The sequence below is a fragment of the Magallana gigas genome, chromosome 1 (genome assembly GCF_963853765.1).
Source record: "Magallana gigas chromosome 1, xbMagGiga1.1, whole genome shotgun sequence".
NCBI classification, from domain to species: domain Eukaryota; kingdom Metazoa; phylum Mollusca; class Bivalvia; order Ostreida; family Ostreidae; genus Magallana; species Magallana gigas.
The window spans coordinates 860,994-884,833 of record NC_088853.1 but is presented as its reverse complement, the minus strand read 5'-3'; the positions used below and the strand labels follow the sequence as shown (position 1 = coordinate 884,833).

Genomic DNA, 23,840 nt, shown 5'->3' with positions numbered 1-23,840 from the left:
ACATAATGGAAAATATATACACATTTACTTGGGCATAGTAGGACTTCAAGACTTGTACACATAAATGTAGGTTACCTGTACATATAGCAGATTGAGTTGTACAGGGTCACGCTGGTCCACATTTTGGTCGGAGAAAAAGAACTTCCTCCTCAGCAGTAGTGTGTCCACGTCCAACACCCCCTGTTCTCTCAGGGTCCGTGAATGGTCCAACCACTCCACTGAAAAATCATCCAATCAAAACTCATTTACAAAACATCCAATCAAAACTCCTTTACAAAACATCCAATCAAAACTCATACAAAACAAAATGCAAAATGTCAAAACTTTTAAATACATTTATTTTAATCTTAATTTCATCAACTACTCCAATAAAATTCATTTCATCAAAACTTTATGAAAATGTCCAATCAAAACGTATCAATGAACGTAGCCTACGTTCGTCGTCCGTGTGGAGTTTCTTTCTCATCTCGTCGAGTTTCTTCTGGTCCTTGGCGATGGACTTGTCTCGGCGGAGAGTCAGCGTTTTCTCTTTCTCGTCGTCCGTCATCTCGCGGACCAGGGAGTATTCCTCATGGTTAGAGATACCTGGAGAATAATACAACACTACAGAAAATATGTTGATAGGTGTTGCTGTATGTTGCTAACACTTACCCATCTTGGTACAAATTGTGTTGCCCAACTGCATGTGTGGCTGTCATTCACCTAACTTAAGTGTTTGTGTTGCTACATGTTGCGTGTGTTGCTATTTGGTGCTGTATGTGCTAACATCTGTCCATCGAAAATTGACCCCCACCAAATTAAATGATTCCACAGTACCTATATTGATATAGATGGTGACCATCAGTTGCCCCACTGTGTAGCTGTCATCCAACTGTAACTTCTGTGTTTCTGTGTGTTGAGAGTTACAGTGTGTTGCTATATGCCGTGTGTTGCTGTATGTTGCTGTAAGTTGCTATATGTTGCTTAGACTTACCCGTCTTGGTACAGATGGTGACCATCAGCTGCCCCACTATAACTTCTTTCTTTTTTTGTTGCTATGAGTTGCTTTATGTTGCAGTGTGTTACTTTATGTTGCTGTATGTTGCTTAGACTTACCCATCTTGGTACAGATGGTGACCATCTGACAATGTTTTTTACTGTAAATGTCTTTCCTGTTCCAGCTTGGCCTGTTATCAAGATATTGTGATCATTTTCCGCAACGTTTACACATTTTTCCTTGTCGCTCTTCTATTTTCGCGGGTTCTCACAATTTCTCTGGACTTACCGTATGCATTCGAAACATCTCTGACTTTATATGGAGAGCCGCCGCTAGGCGTCGCGTTGCTCGATGTAAACTTCCGTTGCTTTCGATATGGAATGGTATCGAGGACGTTTCGGGTCACTGGGTGGTTAAAACGGCATGTATACTTATATAAAGTATAGGGAGAAGTCATCGGATCATTTTGTGACCTAGTTCTCGCCAGAAACCGGTAGACAAAGGGTATAAATTGTTGAAAATAAATTGTGAATTGAGCCCCCCCCCCCCCCCCGTTGGCGAGTGTCGTCCCTTTAGTTTTTTTAATGTACATATAATACACATTTTTTAAAACTACGATAAAGGGCGATTTTAACAGCTTATTTTATTTCGATTCCATAGAACATATATTGAAAGCCCCCCCCCCCCCCCCCCCTGAAATCCAGGGTGTTGCTAAAACGCGGAACGGAAAACGGAACGGAAGGGAAAACGGAAAATCTTATCTAATGTTATTTACCTCATAGATTTGTTATATCATGCTAAAACGATATACTTTATGTACGTTTTTAATTTTTTTTGAAAGATTAGCAATATTAGATTATTTATTCAAGAATATTTTTTTCCTCAAAATTAACAGTACATGCATTGACCACTATATTCTGTCCCAAAATATCCTCGATTCACTTTTTGCTGTATATTTATATATACCTCAGGGTTCAAGCGATTCTCTTTTAAACATTCTCATTATTCTTTCTTTAAAACGTCCTCTCTAGCTTATAAATACACGGCTAGAATGCTTTTTATTAAGTTTGGTTAAATTTGGCCCAGTGGTTTTAGAGAAAAAGTTTAAAATGTAAAAAGTTTACAGACAGACAGACGGACGCCAGACAACAGGTGATCAGTAAAGCTCCCTCGAACCTTTTGTTCAGGAGAGCTAAAAAAAACTATAGTATAATAACAGTGTTTATAATACTGCTCAAGGATGAAACAAGCTGCCATAATAAAATGGTTTAACGGACTCTGGGTACTTGGAAGGAAATCATTATTTTTAATTTATAATTTATTGTTGAGTATTTAAAACATATCATTATGAATTCAAAAGGACATTGGTACACTCAACTTGACATGGTTCACCTCAATAAATAATGCTCTAGTTCTTGTACCTAAAGTTACAGTATTGTCTGTATACGTTGAACTGTTAACAATGGTGTAGTCTGTCTGATTAATCCGTGTCCTCATTTTGTACCATGTATTACAGTACTGCCTGACTATGAAAAAAGACAAACAATATAGACATGTCACTTTAAGTTTATTGACTTTTATCTACAGCTCGCTACATTTCCCCAAACATCATTTGTATACAAATATTATGTGTTTCATGGTAAGCGTAAACACAATAAAAATAAACAACAAAAACAATGTATAAAAGTTACCTCATTGTGTGCGTAAACATAAAAAACCATAATCACGCTTAAACTTACGTACAATATTTCTCCAAATAAATGACATTAACTTGAGTTGTCCTACCTATCTGGTCAACAGAGATACAGAATGTGAGAAATGTGCTTAAACATCATTAACAAACACATAGGATTAACAACATGCTAAATATTAATTAAGGTCACCATGACCTACTTTCACATTGATATATACATAAGTAAATGACTCCTGGTATGATTAATGGTACATCATTTCTAAAACACAAGTTTGTTTTTTTTCAAATAGATATGTTCTAAAATAGTTTCACCATAAACTACCATAATTCTAATTGGGTCATCATGATGCACCAATTGTTACACATGCACAGCTCAAACTTAATGAATTAAACTAACATCAGCTATTAATATATTGAAATTAAAACTAAATAACATTGTATAAAAAACCATCTAAAACTTATCAAATTCTTACAAGAGCTTATCAGATCACTTCTTTCCAAATGATCACGATATAATGTAAAAATACATTAACTGATATTCAATCCTACCAATAAAAATGTCAGGGATAAACACCATCAAATTCATTTCTCATTCTCAAGGGGAATAACTGTTTTTTCATCCTGACTGAAAAATACAAATTTTGAGTTATTCCCCTTTGAAAATAATGTTTACTTCAACATACAAGATTATTTGTGTAAAAATCAAAACTAAACAAACAAAACAATATGTGACACATTGGCTACAATTGTAATGGACATCTCCGTCTTAGCACCGAATGATACCAGAAATTTCAGGAGCTTAGATATGTAAAACATATTATATACTGACAAAATTTACACAAGATAATTAAAATTGATAAAAAAAAACGTATAACAAGTTACAGTAGAGTTCATGTACACAAAAAAAAAAAAAAAACCCGATTCCATTGATGATGCCTTATTCATAAAGAGTTTAGGTACACAAAGCACAGAGTCTATTGTTACGTGTTATATATGTAGAGTTCACACACACAGATACAGAGTCTATTGATGACATGTTATACATGCAGAGTTCACATACACAGAAACAGAGTCTATTGATGACGCGTAATATATGCAGATTTCACCTATACAGATACAGAGTCTATTGCTGACGCATTATTTTTGTGCAGATTTCGCGTACACAGAACACAGAGACCATTGATGACGCGTTATTTTTGTGCAGAGTTCACCTACACAGCAACAGTGTCCATTGATGACACGTTATTTTTGTTCACCTACAGAGATACAGAGTCCATTCATGAAACGTTGTTTATGTAGAGTTCACGCACAGAACACAAAGTCCATTGATGACCGGTAATTATTTAGCTTCTGTAACTCCATTGGAATTATGGGTAATCCGGGAAGGTTTTCTTCTGTCTCCCCCTGAAGGCGTTTGAAAAGCAGCTTGTCTGCAAGAAACAAAAATAATTTATTATTGTATTAAATGATTAATACCAAATACTTGGACAAGAATGAAAGAAAAAGTAAGCAAGCTCAAATACTCCATGTTCTCCCATTACTTGACAACGCTACACATCATGAATGGCAGAGTATGCATTAAGGTGGCATTCTACACCACTTTCTGACGCAGTGTGCAAAAAAGTAAATCTGGAAGCATGTAATTCTGGTACTGGCTGATTGCAACTGATGCAAATTGTATGGGGACCGCTTTTTTAAAAAAACTTGTTAAATTAATAGAATAAATCAAAATTTTGATAAAATTCATTCTTTACATGTAAGGTGGTATGGGACACCTTTATGATGTGTCATATTATTTATCGAAATAAACAATAAATCAAGTGTAATTTTATAAATAGTTTCTTTCCCATCATTGTTACCTTACAGCGCAGTGCAGTGGGTTAGAGCGCTCACTACGGACCTGTAAGTCACGAGTTCGAGTCCGGTTTGAAAAATTTATTACTTTTCCAAAATTTTCTAAAATATATTTTTGGGTAAAATATTGTGAAAGAAAATTCTAGACCATTGTCCAATGAAAAAATTTCAATAGTTATGTACTTTAATCTACATTATTATTGGTAGATGTTCCATACCACCTTAATTAAAGGGATGGGAGGGTGGCTTTGAATTTCTCTCAAGTTGGGATACATCAATCCTAATTATCTCCCCTTGAAAAGTAGCATGTTCCTTAATTTTCACAACTTTGAATCTTCTTTGCCTAAGGGTGCTTTGTGCCAAGTTTGGTTGAAATTGACCCAGTAGTTCTGGGGGACATGTTGAAAATGTGAAAAGTTGACGGACAGAGGACAGACAAACAAACAGACAGACGACAGACAAAATGTGATCAGAAAGGCTCACTTGAGCTTTCAGCTCAGTTAGCTAAAAATGATAAAGGGCATTACTAGCAAAACATCATCAGATCAAAACTTTCTGCAATTATGCACATATTTCATCATTTGTCTTAAACAGCAACATACTAAATTCTAATGCTTCAAAATTTGAAGACAAAACATTGTAATTAAAATTTCCTAGAAATGTGCAAATCAACACATTATGTTCTAACTACCTACAAAAAAATCATTGCTAAATTCCACATTTGGACAAAATTCTAAGTTCCATGGGGCTAAAATTCCTAGAAAGATAAATGAATTGGAACTTCCTAGTAATTAGCACATCTACATGTTGTGTCCTAAATACCTTAAAAGTTTCATAATTAAACATGAAAAAATTCTGTGCAGCTGTTTAATATATGTTTTGCTTAAAATCCAGGACTGACTGAGATAGGTTGAAGTCATTATTCTCTAACAATTCCATTACATGGGGTATAATAATGGCACAATTAGCAAAACAAGATACATTTTGGAATTGATAATGATTTGACATTTACAATTTATAATGGTTCAGTTATTATAGATTTTCATTGGGATATCTCTTTTATAATATTCCACATTCAGAAAATAAAACTTGTATAACATGATGTTTCTCACTCAGCAACAGACAGCCATGTTTGGATGATCACAAAGTGTGAAATAAACAGGAGTCAGTATTACAGTCCATGTGAATTATACACAGCTCAATTTCAGCTGCAGATGTTGAACAAAGTGACAAACAACATGTGTGGTTTTGAGAGCAGACTAGATTTGTACAGAAACATTTACAACCTGTCAATATCCCAGCTATCTCCATTATACGGCTGGTGTTGAGCTGGACATGATGTCCTCATCAGGACGGGGTCTGTGTTCATCTACAACATGTCATTAATTAGCTGTTAATTAATCCATTCCATACATTATATGTAATGATAGAGCTACATCTACAAATTAAAACTTTAAACTGATTACCCTGTCACTTGCTTTATTATTTGTTTAATTAATTAAATTAAGTCAATTAACATGTAACAAAACAACTGATTACAAATACATGCGTCAGTGAGTTTTACTTTCGTTTAGTTGATGAGTTGTTGTGATGAGGTGTCGTGTATCGGGTGTCTCCATCAGGACGGGGTGTGTGTTCATCTACAACAACGCATTAATTAGCTGTTAATTAATACATACAGTATATGTAATGATAGAGCTACATCTACAAATTAAAACTTTAACCTGATTACCATGATACTTGCTTTAATATTTACCTAATTAATTAAATTAAGTCAATTAACATGTCACAACATAACCAATTACAAATACATGTGTCACTCTATATATTTCATAATTAAATACAGCAACCTGCTATTTCTATTCACTAAATACAATGACATGTAACTGTACATTTAATTAATAAAATAATGTATCTAATTTCTGTTTATGTTAGATAAACACTGAATCCCAATGACTGGTAGATACAGCTAACCCTGTAACAATGAGTTGTTTATATTGACAAACAATCACACAGATAAACATGTCTTACATGTATCTTATTGACTGATAATTAACACGGACTGTGTGTCTTAGTTATCTATATCTAATTAATGTGAATGATAATGACTCAGACTTACCTGTCAGAGCGTCCTGTCTGGTGATATACCTGTAGACACACACCTTGTTGTTGTCCAGTGATCCGACCCAGAGACGGTGAGTGTTGACATCATAACTCAGGCTCCATGGTACACCCATCACTTGTGATTTTGTCAGTAGATGTGACAGGAACCGACCGTCCTTATTTATCATCTGTACTGTGTGGGTTGTACCATCACACACCAGGATGTGTGACAGCGCGTCAGTACAGATTCCACGTGGATATAGTCCTGATCCTGATGGATGTCCTGTGTAGGAGAAACGATGTCTTCCTCCACGCTCTGTCACCACTACAGCACCAGACACAAAGTCTGTATAGTCAGACACCACGACATCCTCATTGTTGTTCTCTGTTATATAGTGAGGTATACTATACAGTCCCCGTCCTGTGTTGTTGTACTGTATGGTTTGTGTGAGTTGTCCACTCTGGTTGTACCGGGTTACCTTGCCTGTTACCTTGCCTGTCTTTGTATCATCGTTATACATCCCGACCAGTAGATCCCCAGTGGACGGGGACCAGTACACACACCGTGGTCTCCATGTAGAGTCTGTTCTCTCTATAAATGGGGTGGTTGTTTTCATATCCTTTGACAGTTTGTTGATGTTATAATTCCTATCTATATAAATCAGTTCACTCTCACTGTTCACTGTGTGTAATCCATATAAATAACTATCTGAATTCTCCACACGATGTAGAGGGACACCTGTTGTGTCTGCCAACATGAGATTGTTTCTATGATCACTGACCCAGACCCGGTCTGATGTCACACAGGAAATGTGATAACAATGATCAACACCTGTCACTGTGAGAGATTGATGGAGCTCAGCACCAGACGTCAGTTTCAGCAGACACTGGTTTCCTACGCGTCGGTTTCCTCTCTCTGTGATTTGGATTGCACTCAGTGACTCCATCACATCCTCCTTGTTGAGTGACTCAGTCATGGAGAGCTGGCTGGTGTGGAGTGTAAGATGTATCTGGGGGAGGGCTGTCTTTGTGAAGGAGAGGAATTGTAGTGCACTGAATGTGAATGCTGGCTGTACATATCTGTGTTCATATCTCCTTAGTCTGACAATATGTCTGATCATTTTTATCTTTTGTTTTTTACATCTGTGTTTGAAATCAAAGTAACATAACACATTGTTCAATAGATCATATACCACATAGTCAATGAGATCCTTCAGTCTCTGGGCCTTTGTTAACATCTCTGATTGAAGGGGGGAGAATTCTGTGTGACAGGTTTTGACATCAGCTTTGATTTCTGTCAGGAGAACAGGTCTGTAAAAGAGAGCCTCACTTCTGATGGTGTGAATGGTTCCTCTGTGTTGTTGTCGCTTTGTTTTATAGGCTGTTTTAACATCTATCTGAGTGTGTTTTCTATGTGTTTGGCAATTATTACAGACAGGAACTTGACAAGGTTCACAGTACTTTGTATAAACATGGCTAGGATGTCTCACACAGATCTCTTGTGTTGGGATGAAGTTGATTTTATCACGGTGTGACACAACATCATGGTCTATTGTTTGGAGATCTTTTACATGGTTCTCTTTACACTGGGGACACAGATCGCATGGACACGATACACAATAGTACGCTGTGTCCCCCGGACACTTAGAACACTGATTTACTCCGTATGGGGAGCTTGCTGTGATGTATTGGGAGCTTGCTGTGTCCATGATGTGGGCGGTCTGGGTCACAACCTGTTGAATGAAAATAAAGAGTTTTAGAATTATTATTGTTTTATAGATTCAATATCAAATTTTAAAAGAAATATATTTGGGTTTTTGAAGAAATAATAATATTTTCCCCACTAAGATAATTGATGGTCTATTATTCTGGTTCTGATTATAGAGACACTCAACCAGTAGAAAAATACAACACAAGATTGCTGAGTGAGAAAGAGGTTCTCTCTCTCTCTCTCTCTCTCTCTCTCTCTCTCTCTCTCTCCCTACATTTCTCTCTCTCTCTCTCTCTCTCTCTCTTTATCCCTACATTTCTTTATCTCTGTTTCTCTCTCTTGGATGTGTACATAATTGAGAAAGTGTACTATATGATTATCTATCAAAGAAAGTCAGAGAAGAAAACAAAATAAGATGTAGAGTACACGTCTCAATTTAGTTCAATTCAATTACCGGGTATTTACAGAGTGTCTCAATTTACCTAACATGTACTCCTGCTATTTCTTTCTCTCAATCTGTTTCTCACAATTTCAATAATAAACATGCACTCTTTCTCTCTCTCTCTCTCTCTTTCTCTCTCTCTATCTCATTCCTCCTCTCTCTCTGATTTTTTTTCAAACACATGCTTTTTCTCTGTCTCCTCAGATTTCTCTTCTAAACATGTATTTTTGCTCTCTCTTTCTATCCATTTCTCTCTTTCAGACAAACTCCATTAAACATGTACATGTACTAAATATATCTTACTCTCAAAGATGTAATCTCTCTCTCTCTCTCTGACCTACTCTTATAAACATGTGCATCTTACTATTGTTATTTCTCTCTCTCTCTTTTTCTCTCTGAGTTACTATGCATCTTTCTATTTCTCTTAGACATGTAATCTCTCTCTCTCTCTCTCTCTCTCTCTCTCTCTCTCTCTCTCTCTCTCTCCTTACTCCTATACATGTAAACATGTGCATCTTATTCTCTCAGACCTGTAGTCTCTCTCTCTCTCTCTCTCTCTCTCTCTCTCTCTCTCTCTCTCTCTCTCTCTCTCTCTCTCTCTCTCTCTCTCTTGTGACTTACTCTTATACATGTAAACATGTGCATCTTATTCTCTCAGACCTGTAGTCTCTCTCTCTCTCTCTCTCTCTCTCTCTCTCTCTCTCTCTCTCTCTCTCTCTCTTGTGACTTACTCTTATACATGTAAACATGTGCATCTTATTCTCTCAGACATGTAGTCTCTGTTTCTTACTCACAGACTTAGTATGTAAACATGTGCATCTAACTATTTTTCTCAGACATGTAATCTCTCTCTCTCTCCTCTTTCTTCTTCTCTCTCTCTCTCTCTTCTCTGTTAAACATATGAATCATTCTATTTCTCTCAGACATGTAATCAATTTCTTTCTTTTATTATTACTTTCTTTCACTATCTCATGATTTTACAGCTAAACATGTACTTCTTATCTCTCATTTTTTCACCAAGCCTCTGTCCCACATAATTTCCTAATAAATCTGTTCTCTTGCTTTCTATCTGTTCTCTCTATCCATCACTTTCACTACCAAACCCCCTCTCTCTTTTCTAACATGTAATCTTGTTTTATATCATCCCTCTCTTCTCTCTATCTATCTCTCTCTCTTTCAGATGAACTCAACTAAACTTTGTCTCTTACTCCCTTACTCTTGTTGTTCCATATCTATCATTTAATATTTATTGTTCTGTATAACATGTCTGTTTGCTCTCTCTCTCCTCTCTCTCTCTTTCTCTCTCTCTCTCTCTCTCTCTCTCTCTCTCTCTCAGATACTTGCTCTTATACATGTAAACATGTACATCTTACATGTAATATCTCTCTCTCTCTCTCTTTTCTCTGACTTACTTACTCTGTTAAACATTAGACATGTAATCTCTCTCTTGCTCTCTCATTATTACTTTCTTTAATTGCTATCAAAATACAATTCACACCTAATCCTCAAATTTGTGCAAAATGGGATCCCACCAGTGTATACATGTTAATTACTGGCTTATGTCCCATGCTTTGCTATTCCCTTAACCCTGGTTGATTTTTGACTGCCCCCCTAGATAAATGAGCCCTGATATTACCACAAGGATGTGTTTCTCCTCTTCTAACACATCAATCATCAAATGGGAATGTGGACAATAGTAATATTGTCAGTGCCTGGGTAAGGAGTTGATGTTGACCTCGGCCTATGCTCTCGAGTAACAGTTCTTACCCCAGGACTAACACAATGACTACTGCCCTCATACCCATTTAAAAGATGTATACTAAAATGTCTACAAATGACACACGACGACAAACGTGAGATAGCAATGGGTCTCCTGAGAGACTCAGGTGACCTAAAAATACATAGTATAGCTACATGAACATGGTGATATTACATGAATACTATACCACATATATTCTCCCTTTGATCTTTCAGTCAACAGCACAGCCAGAAACAACCTGGGAACCTGTAAAGAGACCATCAACTGTTACATTCTAGTACTTGATGATATCCCGCGCAATTGCGGGATTTAATATTACATACATTTATATGATACAATGCTTCACAAGATATCTGTGAGTCAATGCTCACTAGTGATACCCCCGCTCTGATGTAAATATGCAAAATAAGCAAAGTCGACATTTAACAGAAAGCTGGCATCCGATTGGTACAGAAATATATCCCATAACATGGCATGCCTAAACAAATAGTGTGTTAAAATTTCAAGCATTTGCGATTAATAGCTGTTAAAAAATCTTTGAGGAAAATTTGTTTGAAAATTTTGGTTAAAAAATAAGCAAAGTCGTCATTTAACAGGAAGTTGACGTTCGATTGGTACAAAAATATATCCCGTGATATGGCATGCCTTAACAATCACTGTGTAAAAATTTCAAGCATCTGCGATAAATTGTTGCTGAGATAAATGTGACAGAAATTTTTGTTACGGACGGACAGACAGACAGACGGACAGATACACAAGGGTAAAACAGTATACCCCTCTCCTTTGGAGCGGGGGTATAATTATATGTTGATCCATATTTTTTGGTTTATTAATGTAGACATAGTGTCTGATTTTTTTCTTAGTTGCTTTATTAACCTTTTCTCAAACTCGTAAAAATCTACATTTACTATATTAATTACTGCTTACTCTCAAACATGTACATTCAATCTATGTTAATTCTCTCTCTCTCTCTCTCTCTCTCTCTCTCTCTCTCTCTCTCTCTCTCTCTCTCTCTCCACACACACATCACCATAACTTAGTTATAGAAATGAGGGCCGACACAGGATTTGCCTTCTGTCTGATTCTATTGAAACACTGTTTTTCAAATGTGACACATATCTTCAGTATGTTCTTATTTACAATTCACCTATGAAATACAGAATGTAACTTTTTATAATGTGGTTATAAAACATGGATAAAATGCAGTTGTGTTATTGCCCCATGTAAAGAACAGACTATAATTGCTATCAAAATACAATTCACACCTAAATCCTCAAATGTGTGCAAAATGGGAACCCACCAATGTATACATGTTAATTACTGGCTTATGTCCCATGCTTTGCTATTCCCTTAACCCTGGTTGATTTTTGACTGTCCCACAGGCAGATAATTGGGCAATACCCCAGCCCTGAAATTACCACAAGGATATGTTTCTCCTCATCTAACACATCAATCATCAAATGGGAATGTGGACAATAGTTATATTGTCAGTTCCTGGGTAAGAAATTGATGTTGACCTCGGCCTATGGTCTCGGGCAACAGTTCTTACCCCAGGACTAACACAATGACTACTGCCCTCATACCCATTTAAAAGATGTATACTAAAATGTCTATGAATGACACACGACGACAAACGTGAGATAGCAATGGGTCTCCTGAGTGACTCAGGTGACCTAAAAATACATAGTATAGCTACATGAACATGGTGATATTACATGAATACTATACCACATATATTCTCTCTTTGATCTCGCAGTACACAGCACAGTCAAACACAGCCTGGGAACCTGTAAAGAGACCATCAACTGTTACATACTACAGACTGGTATAACCTATCAGACACAGTCAGACACAGGGAACCTGTAAAGAGACCATGGACTATTAACTGTTACATTCTAGTATTCGATGATATCCCACACAAGCGCTAGATTTAACAATATATAATCATTTATATGATACAATGCTTAATATTTAAAAAAATTATTTTTTGGTTCATTTTTGTATTTCTTGTGTCTGATGTTTTTCTTAATTGTTTTCTTAACCTTTTCTTTAAAATTGAAATAAAAACCCAACTGCATGGCTGGATATTTACAGGAGCAGGGATGAAAAATCTAAACTAAAATGGATGATATATACATATTATATACCCATCAATTATACTGTCAATTTCACAGTTTGATCTGAGTTTCCGGATCACCACACTGTGGTTTTCCGATTCCGTATCACTGCTCTCTGAAACTGATAACGTCTGTATTTTAGCCCGTTTTTAAAAGAGTTCGTATAAAATACAGTCAAACTTCGTTATCTCGAACTAGATGGGACTGTTTAAAAACTTTGAGATATCCAAGTATTTGAAATATCAAGGTACAATACTTAAAGCGGAAGGAAAGTCAAAAACACATTTTATTTATATTAATAAAGTGTTTTAAATTATCACACGTGGTCATGCTGTTTTGAAAATAAACTACATAATCAAGCTATAATGCACGTTTGAAGTTAGAGAAATTCTATTTACAGGAGGCTGACATGATGTAGAACTCTTTTGTATTGAAAACCAAGAAAATGAATTATTTAGACATCACACCATCTCTTTCGGTTTGGTTTACATACATGCATACAATGTATAAAGTGCTCTGAATAAAACGCTGGTTTATGCCTTTCTGTTACTCAAGTAATCGACTGAACAAAAATAATGTTTAGGTTCACAAGTCAATCTAAAGAATATTATATGTATGCATAAATATATGATTTTTTATTAAAGCACATAGTAGGTCAATTCATTTAATTTTGTAATCCTACAAATTTTCTCTTATCAAAATAAAATGATGTCGATTATTTGTTTCAAGGACCCCGCCCCCTCCTTCTCAGTATTATATATTCAAATACATTAAAGTATTAAATTAATTAATTTAGTTTATTAAAACATCCTACCATGTTCACCATTCTATTAATGATCACTATTGATGTGTATTATTTGTAGTATAGGAAAACGGTCTAGGAAAAACAAAACATTTTTTTTATGAACATTCATCGCCCAGTCCCCTTTCAACCTCCCTATTTTACGCACACATGATTTATTCATATAGACGTAGAACACAATCTGTTCATTGTTTACAAATTAATGTAAAAGGTTTGCTACCAATCTTTCCTGTATTAAAATGTATGAAATTAAAAGACGCTAGTGTATGCTAGTAATGCAACTGTGAAACGATAAGCACGTGCCTTTATCATTGTGATGTCATGATCAGAAAAAGTTCACACATTATTGAACGTTTTCGCTATTCAAAGGTTCATAGAAGGAAACATATTTGCAACTATAAATATCAAGTATCACCTTCTATGTATACTCTAAGTCAATTCCCAGTAAATATATTCACCCTTTACATAATCATTCAATATCATTTCATTGCTAGTATATATTTTGATACAAACTCCCACTGACTTGGATCCCCCAAAACATGTCCACCACCATACTCTCATTTTTGCTATTTTAGGCTGGTTTTAAAATATTGAAAATGAAAGTAGGTTTTAATTAATTCTACAATAATTACTTATCAGGTGAAATTCAATTATAGTTTATGGACATCATATTACACTTGTTAAAAACCAAAAGTGCAGTCTTCGAAATAACCCGGGAGTCCGATGCCCGGGGCCTAGTAAATTTGCAGGCGGGCATGTAAAAATTGCCAAATTACATGCCCGGAGGGCATGTGTAAATTTTCTGTCAATGTACTATGTGTTTTACTTGCCATTTCTTCCATCGTACCCAAGGTATTCGCGTAACTTGCTTTGTGCAGTCTACATTCTCAGTACAACTTGTCAAATAAACGTCAATCGTAATCATTGAAGTGTTTAGTTAAACCTATTGTATATATACGTTTGCTAAATAACAGAAAGTGAATAAAGCGATATGGAGCAAGTTCGATTACAAACCACGGTCGCCGTAGTTCGACTAAAAGGATATCGAACTCACTTTAGTCGGACTAAAATGAAACGGTGGTCCAACCAACGGAGAGTCTCTGGTCTGTCTTTGGTCAGGTAGTTTAAAAATGGCGGCAGAAAGCAAAACCTCCAAAAATTGCTTTTTTTAATTAGCACAGCATGCAATGTGTTAAATTTTAGCGCGCACACATGTCAGATTTAATGTGTTTACAAGGTATTGTCCGTCCTTTTTCATGAACAGTAAAATTATAAGTACAATTAACATCTACTCATTTTTTTAACCAGACATAGACCAATGTGCATTCGAACACAGTTAATTTTCCTTACTACCGTGGTTTAACCCGGATAATGAACTCGTCCATGGAGATGACAGAGCTTGAAATTGAGAGGGGGCTGGAAAGAATTTGAATCACAGGGCTCTACATTAACTTTTTTTCCTGCTTGTCCATTCGGACAAGTGACCAAGACATTTACTTGTCAGAACTTCAACTTCACTTGTCCAAAAAATTTTCAATATTAAAGATTAAATATTGTCAACTTGAAAATTACAGTCCTGTATTACTAAAAAAAAAGTCATTTATTGATTATTCTAACTATAATTAATAACCTGAATTTTTAAATGGAAACTTAAGGTGTCTTTCCTAAATGTATTTTTTCCATATATCATTAAACGTGATCTGTCAGCTGTAGATTTGTCATGGCAAATTAAAAGACATTTTAAATTTAGCACCAAATTTAAAAATAGATGTAACTGCTATATTGATCTCTAAGCTGTTTTTTAAACTGAACATGGAAAGTCATCATAGTGTTTCAATGATGAATGAAACCTAAAATAAATTACATTTCTTTCCATAATCCTTTATCTTTGCTACCTTTTCTTCTTATCTTTTTTCATAACATGTGTATGTATAAAAAAAAAAAAAATGTGTGTTTGGTACTTTGTAAGAACTAAGATCCACATATTTACAGTTCAGTTTGAAATTAGTGAACTTCAATCCCGATCAAGAGTAACTCAATTGCATTGCAATTTGATGTCGGGATCGAAATTCAAAATAACTAATCGATAAACTTATAACGAGACTACGGATAAACTTATCACTAAACTTTCTTTTCTTTTTTAAATGTTGGAGACTTCTTTACATAAAAATACACTTGTCCAGTCGGACAAGTGGCCAGCAACATTCAGTTGTCCGTAAATTTTTTAACTGGTATCGGACAAGCGGACAGTATCGGACAAGCGGACAAGCGTTAATGTCGAGCCCTGAATCATTGTCCCTAATACAATTAAATATAAAACCTTTATTTATTTATTTTGGTTGCACCATACATGTACTAGTAAATATAAGAATTTTGAGTTGGGCATGTTAAAATGATGGGTCTACATGCCCGAAGGGCATGTGCTGAAAAAAATTTGTCGTGAAGACTGAAAGTGTAAGCAGTTACTCTGGTGCAGGCATTTTTTAGTTAGACAAAATGTAGTATAGATATTCTTACATGTAACAAATGTTTAAGTGGCAATAACTTTTTTCTATATTTTTTTTTCAAATTCTGGTAAGCGATTAAGACATTGATAAATGTATTCTCATAAACTTTTGGCCTTTCAACAGAAAAACTAAATGTTAATTACTTTTTTAGACAAATGCCACCCCCCCCCCCCCCCCCACATAAAACCTAATATTTAGTTTTTAATGTATTAATCGGTCAACTTAGTTTTCATTATTAATTAATTTCATCTGTATATTACTTATTAAACGTATATATACTCTAAACATTTTTTTAAAAGGGGGGGGGGGGGGGTTGGGGGTTCTGTGTCTGAACAAACGACTTGTCTTGTCACTGGTACATACAGCTGTTGGATTGAAACAACTTACCCCCTCCTCCCTTACCTGAACTAAGTTACAACAGTTTTTTTCTTCAAAACTTTACATATAAATGAATGACACGATTTCGAAGGTTTGTTTCCGGGTCAGCCATTTTATTTCAAGTTGATTTTTAAAAATATCACGTTTTATCTCACATAGATTATCACTGGCATGATATATGGAAGAAGTAGACTACATTGTAGAATATATGATATGACAAACCTTTTGTTTCACGGGGAACAATTATCTAAACGGATAGAAATAAACTTTCCTTTCCTCTTCCCAAATCTGTCTATCGTCTGTTCGACATACGTCACAGCGATGCTTAGACGTTTCGCCACCTATAGCAATTTCGACCCCAAATGGTTTCGGTCCCAGATAATGAATTTACCGGTTTTCAAAAATAGAAAAAAGCTGTTCGAATATTTAGTTTTAAATGTATTCATCGGTCAACTTAGTTTTCATTATTACTTTATTTCATCTTTATACTACTTAACGTATATGTACTCGAAGTAAACATTTTTTAAGTAAGGGGTGGGTGGATGGATCTGGGGGGGGGGGGGGGGGTAAAAATGGATTTGAGACCACAGATGACTTCTAAAGCAATCCTGTATTTCTACATATTTTGCAGAAATGTTTGCCAGAACAATTCAAGTAAATTTACTGGTCAGTTTCACTGTATGTGCTTTGTTTTATTAATTCATGTTAAATTTCATTATGCGTTTGTGAAATAAAATTTTAGAATTATCTTTTGGACGGCAATCCTGCTATCTAGTCCCGTCACGATGAAGTGTGTTTGTTTTATAACAGAATATCTGATTCTGACAGACACCGGAAATCGTGTTTATTTCAGCAGCAAATTCATCGCACCTGTTGAACTGAACACAAGCACATAACAACATGTCAAGGACATTCGGTACACGCACTTTTGCACAAAATAAAATAATCAATGAAAGCAAAATATATACGGTAAAAATCGAATGACATACTGGTTTTTTTATGAATTACAGCTAGAAATGTTATTCGCATTATAGACACAATCTATTTAAGAAACAGCATACATTAAACATATAAATCATAACAAAGCTATTAATATACATTAAACATATAAATCATAACAAAGCTATTAATATACATTAAACATATAAATCATAACAAAGCTATTAATATACATTAAACATATAAATCATAACAAAGCTATTAATATACATTAAACATATAAATTATAACAAAGCTATTAATATACATTAAACATATAAATTATAACAAAGCTATTAATATACATTAAACATATAAATCATAACAAAGCTATTAATATACATTAAACATATAAATTATAACAAAGCTATTAATATACATTAAACATATAAATCATAACAAAGCTATTAATATACATTAAACATATAAATTATAACAAAGCTATTAATATACATTAAACATATATAAGCAGCAATCACCAAGATATATATATATTTCAACTTTTAACCTAAGGTGTGTTATTTTGTTTGCCCCCCACCCTTCTCCCAGAGGAAGCTAGGGGGGGGGGGGGTATGAGGTCTATTTTTGGTAGCTTTACTACACTGCTTTAATAAGTTGGGTTTTTTTAAACTAAAACCACGCCATCGTTTAAAAATCGTCAGCGCAAGACACGTCCTTTACTTCCTATAATTAGGAAACTTCAAAACAAAGAAATGTTTGCAGGCTTCAGGATCGGGGGTGGATTAGGGGAGGGGGGTGGATGGGGCCTGCCCTCCCCCACACTTATGTGGTATTTCTTACTTATCAACAATGCATGCGTAAGCAAGAGAGAGAGAGAGAGAGAGAGAGAGAGAGAGAGAGAGAGAGAGAGAGAGAGAGAACACATGTACAAGATCAACCCTGACTCTTAATACAAATGTGAAGTATGGGGGTTCGAAACTGGGGAGCATTTTTAATTTAATCTTCTAATAAAACACATAATTTCCGCTGCATGAGTACTATTTGCAGTATGCTCCAAAAGCTGGTGGAGGGAATTCTTACGTCTCTAGAGGAAAACAGAGCACGGAAATTCATGTAAAAAGTCCTGACATGTAGACAAACTGTACGTGTATCCAGATCAATTATTTCTGAACAAAATATAAAACATTATTTACATGTATATTATGCCCTTTATCATCTGCGAGCATGGAGATGTGTCTGCATCTATAACTGATGAAATTCTCTCTCTCTCTCTCTTTCTCTCTCTCTCATAATTTTTAGCTTTTACCATGCGTGTTTTAATTAATTAAAGTACTATCATTAGTTTACATAAACAAGCTTAATTTGTATAAACTGTAAATTACCCGGGTTAGAGAGAGAGAGAGAGAGAGAGAGAGAGAGAGAGAGAGAGAGAGAGAGAGAGAATTACAGACTCTCTCTCTCTCTCTCTCTCTCTCTCTCTCTCTCAATGAACAATGAACAATGAATACAAATATCGGCCAAGTGATTATATATTTAAAAAAAAATTAAATAATAGTCGGTTATAGAGTGCATGCAGATGCATGCGGTAATCTGAAGTTTTAATAAATTTCGCGATTCTAAGATTTTTTTTTATTGCTGTACATTGTACATTGGAACAAACGCACATACACATTGACTTCAGTATCATCGAAATTTGTTTCTTGTAAATAAAAAAAAGATGAAATATCATTTAAGTTCACATCTAATGCCCTCTAACATGCGTTTGTATTACGTACTGCTAATTCTTGATTACTTTCTATATTTCCAAGTAAGATTGCTTTTTGTTAACTTTCAAAATCGGTTCTTATTATTCTTAATGGTCTTGATATTTCGAAAAAAAAAATTGTTGTAAATTATTTACAGGATATGTCATAACTTGGTGTTATAAGGGAGATAACTCAAATTATCAACCTCTTCAGCATAACTTACCCCCCCCCCCCTCTCTCTCTCTCTCTCTCTCTCTCTCTCTCTCTCTCTCTCTCTCTCTCTCTCAGTTAAATGTGTTGTCATGATAATCAGTCCCTCTACACATATCCACCCACCACGCATTATTCACAACCTTTCACCTCGCATGTTTTATCATTAAAACACGGCGATAAAGCTCTGCCATTCGTTCAACTGTATTTGAGATCATGAGCATGATGAGTTTTCATACATACATGAACTCGAATAGGTTTCGAGTCACGTGATCACGTAATAAAAATAGTAGAACAATGCGGTGGCGTGGCACTCTAAGCTTGCTCGTTAGTTGTATGTGTTTTAAATGAGGTAAAATAGCAGATAGAATGGAATGCAGTGATATAGGACTATCGAACGATGAGACAGTTTCATTATTTTCCTTCCTTACTATAAAGAAAGCGATAGAAAAACAGAGTTGTTTAATCATAAAAACATAACGGGGCTTACTCAGAAACTTGCAAAAACCCCACCACGGTGAGCAGTGCTGCGCATGTGGCAGAGACCGGACCAGCATTTGAATTCAAACACGAGGGGCGAAGTCCCAAAAGTTGGCTGAATTTGAAGAACTGTTTCAGGAGAGAAATTTAGCGAAGGCCGCGCTCGTTTTTGACGGGGAGAAAGCCGTTCACAACAAAGAAACAAAGTCATTAAGGTGGACTACCACACCTGGTAAAAGTCACTAAAATTAAAGGTAAATTATTTAATTACGATAGATATGATGATAAATAAACCGTACGTATGTCCAAAAAGCGAACAAATGTGGGAGGGGGTATTTTGTTTAGCGGATGGGGGATCCAATGCCTTTTTGGGGGGTGGGGGTAGCTTTGCTTTACTTATTTAATAAGGTTTCTTTTCAGGGGAAAGATACGCAACCACTCCACCTGTAGACCCGCGCATAAAATGTATTACATGAGGAATTTTTTAAAGAGTAAAATGGACATTAAGTGTTTAAACAGTTGTACCCTGCTGCATGTAAGTGTAGGTGTCCCTGACAATACGTTATTTCTTGATTTAGTAAATAAAATATTGGTGCATTGCATTTCATGTAGAATAAAGTGCATATATTTATTGATATTTTTGAAACAATGATCGGTGTACTTCAACCACGCCATCATTTAAAGATCCAGGTCAAATCCTGACTTTGAGCTTTGGAGGACCCTTATCGTGCCAGCGCTTACCAAGACATGTCCTTCACTTCCACCTTGGAAATAGATATGATAGTTGATTTTTCTAAAATTATGGTTAAGTATGCCACTCCCCCATGCGCTAATCTAGAGGGGGTCAGGGGTACAAACCCCCTCCAACCCTTGCAAAATTCAAATTTCTTTAAATTAACTAAAGAAATTGCCAGAATTATGTCTCAACCCCCCCCCCCCCCGGCTAACTCAAATATCCGCAGGACCCCCCCCCCCCTCCCGGGGATATTTTTTGGATCTGCACATGCCCCGTCCACTTTCAGAAACAATGCTAAGTAATATATCGTAGAGTTCCTTGATGTATCTGATCATCATTTCTTTGTATATTCTTGTTGTAAATTATTCACGAAAAGGTCTTTATATACACTTCAATCTGTGTTAGAAGGGAGATAACTCGGAGTATCAACCTCTTTAAATAGGCCCACACAACACAGAGATACTTATAACAAAAAACAAAAAAAAAACTTACAAATTGCGCAAAATATTGATGTGATATGGTTTAAACAAATGTTAATACTCGATTTTTACATGCATTTTTTTAAATTTACCAACCATTAAGGAATTAATTTAGAAAAAAATCCAGACAATTTGCAAATTTCATGTTTTTCACAAAAGTTTTCAAGGGGATACCCATTTCTGAGAGGTTATAACAAACAACTAGCAAGTAAACATATACTTTTTCTTATTTATATGTATTGTTAGGATGTATATATATATATATAATCTACACTGGGTTTTCCATGATTGAGCCCAATTACATGTACCACATTACCGGCATACATTAACACACTCTCTACATGTGAATGTCTTTAATTTAAACATTTCCATAAGATAATACCACATTACCGGCATACATTATCACACTTTCTACATGTGTATGTCTTTAATTTAAACATTTCCATAAGATAATACCACATTACCGGCATACATTATCACACTTTCTACATGTGTATGTCTTTAATTTAAACAGTTACACAAGATAATACCACATTACCGGCATACATTAACACACTTTCTACATGTGTATGTCTTTAATTTAAACATTTACACAAGATGATACCACATTACCGGCATGCATTAACACACTTTCTACATGTGTATGTCTTTAATTTAAACATTTCCATAAGATAATACCACATTACCGGCATTCATTATCACACTTTCTACACATGCGCGGATCTAGAGGGGGGGTCGGGGGGTCCCGACCCCCCCTGGAAAATGAAAATTTATTAAATTTACATAGTGAAATTATCGCGAAAATATGCCTCGGACCCCCCCTGGCAAACACAATTATCCTTCGGACCCCCCCCCCCCCCTGGAAAAAATTTCTGGATCCGCGCATGCTACATGTGTATGTCTTTAATTTAAACAGTTACACAAGATGATACCACATTACCGGCATACATTAACACACTTTCTACATGTGTATGTCTTTAATTTACCCCATCCCCCCACCTCGCGCTTCTTAACCACTTCTGTGCCACAGGGCCGATTTTGGGCCGATCACACAGTTGCGTAGAGTGCCACGGGGCCGATTTTGGGCCGATTTAAACATAAGATATTTAATACATATTTTATGGTTTTAAAAATAACAGTAATGAAATTTTTGCACATTTAAAATATTATATATTGCAATTTTTGTGGATTATGTGTGGAGTGTTTTTGGTATAAATTAACAAGAACAAAATATTATATGTACATATGTCCTACATGTAATATTAAAAAAAAAATGAAATTTGAGATAGAAATAATTCCATGTTACATGTATGCTCTGTTTATGCTCTTGCTCATAGCAGTATTGGATAAATGAAATAAAGATCAACTACATGTACTTTAAAAATGAAATAGTTCGCACTGGCAATCAGGTTAGAATAATGATTGACACACGAAACGATTTAAATTGACGTCATTTTACGTAAGTGACGTCATAATTACATGTGCGTGCTCGTATTATACAGTTGTTGACTGGGGTCGAGGGCAACAGTTGATCTGTCAGACCGGTTCGCAAACTGTTGCCCAAGGCCGAAGGCCGCGGGCAACAGTTTTTGAGCCGGCCCGACAGATCAACTGTTGCCCGAGACACAGTCAACAACTGTTATGTTATACCCCTTCTAATCAATAACACGTTTTCGCGGAATGTGACGTCACCGGTCAACAGTCTTTTTTAACAGTCAATTTTAACAGTTCCAATTTAACAGTTCCAGTCCAACAGTCAAAATGTTGGACTTTTTTCGTATAGAGTTATATAGTAACTGTTTTACTGGGGTATAACAAATTCTTCTGTCACCCAAACAACTGTAATTTACAGCACAGAAAAAGTCATATCACTTATCACTTAATTACTATATTTACTGCTATTTTCTAAATACAAATCTCAAAATAAAGTTATTTGTCATACAAGTAATATGCCGAATACAGTGGAAAAAATATGAACAAAAAATGTGAGTCGTGTTTTTTTATGTGACATGGTGATCCAAACAATTTGTCAGAGTAGAATTCTTGCATGATACCATCTTATTGTGTTTCACAGGTAAAACATCATGGTTTTGAAAATGCTACTTGTACTGACTTTAGTCAATCTTTTACCAACATACAGGCTTTATATGTTATGCTTATGTTTGAAATGCGTCACAATCTCCTGAACATTCATTTTCATATTTCCATCCTCCGAGTATAATTCCTTCTATTTCTTACGGAAACGTATAGTTATTTCATAGCTATATAGAAGCAGTCAGACTGAAAATTACGCGCCCCGTTTATCGATTGGTCTAACCTTTCATCGACTGAAACTGACAGGACTTAAATATATATATACACCGTTTATGGATTGGTCAAAACCTACAGCGACCTAAGAGAAATCAAGGACTGCACGAAATAATCATGATGATGTCAGACACAAAGTCTCACTGGAGACGTTTTGGCCGTTTCTTTTAGCTAACGTATTATAGTCTGTCCCAAGATATTTATGCAACACGTTTAGACGATTATTAATAAAAATACACTTACCTGTGAAAGAAGTGCAATTGGAATAGTTGAAAGGGATATTTTCCAAGATAATTTCATTGACACATTATCATCTTTCACTCGGAAAAATACACAGGAACGAAAACAGATTCCTTACGGAGATTTATAATGGGGAATGTTTACATTTTTTTTTTCATTCGGAATACACTCGGAATACATCGCGCAATTTTTCAACGTTATCATCCGGGCTTGCTGCAATACAAAATCTCCGTAGACAATTCAGAAAAAAATATGCATTTTTTCTGCAATATAGCGACCTTCACATTCAGCATGAATCACCAGAGAAAGCATTTTAAAATTGTTTAAATAGTCATCTACATGTGCTTATATCATTTATCACC

The 23,840-nt window shown here is 35.4% G+C and overlaps 2 protein-coding genes across 16 annotated transcripts in view; both read right to left on the bottom strand.

The window, feature by feature from the left end:
* LOC117687305 (talin-1-like) overlaps window positions 1–1,225 on the bottom strand; it is a 60,745-nt gene extending 59,520 nt beyond the window's left edge. For 9 of the 11 annotated variants that reach the window (XM_066075909.1, XM_066075920.1, XM_066075923.1 and 6 more), the window contains exons 1-3: window positions 1,096–1,224; window positions 436–585; window positions 76–218 (exon numbers count right to left, since the gene is read on the bottom strand). In XM_066075909.1, the coding sequence (XP_065931981.1) occupies window positions 76–218; window positions 436–585; window positions 1,096–1,120 (318 nt within the window). In that variant the 5' untranslated portion in view covers window positions 1,121–1,224. Of the gene's footprint in view, window positions 1–75; window positions 219–435; window positions 586–973; window positions 1,052–1,095 lie in introns of those variants that run through there. The other 2 variants (XM_066075928.1, XM_066075913.1) reach the window with 2 other exon arrangements.
* Window positions 1,226–2,526: 1,301 nt separating this feature from the next.
* The window catches only part of LOC117687382 (uncharacterized), a 56,941-nt gene continuing 35,627 nt past the window's right edge, over window positions 2,527–23,840 (bottom strand). For 3 of the 5 annotated variants that reach the window (XM_066076105.1, XM_066076109.1, XM_066076115.1), the window contains 6 exons: window positions 12,267–12,325; window positions 10,726–10,784; window positions 6,643–8,359; window positions 6,088–6,163; window positions 5,810–5,892; window positions 2,527–4,099 (listed from right to left, as the gene is read on the bottom strand). In XM_066076105.1, the coding sequence (XP_065932177.1) occupies window positions 5,889–5,892; window positions 6,088–6,163; window positions 6,643–8,335 (1,773 nt within the window). In that variant the 5' untranslated portion in view covers window positions 8,336–8,359; window positions 10,726–10,784; window positions 12,267–12,325 and the 3' untranslated portion in view covers window positions 2,527–4,099; window positions 5,810–5,888. Of the gene's footprint in view, window positions 4,100–5,809; window positions 5,893–6,087; window positions 6,164–6,642; window positions 8,360–10,725; window positions 10,785–12,266; window positions 12,326–16,564; window positions 16,679–23,840 lie in introns of those variants that run through there. The other 2 variants (XM_066076113.1, XM_066076107.1) reach the window with 2 other exon arrangements.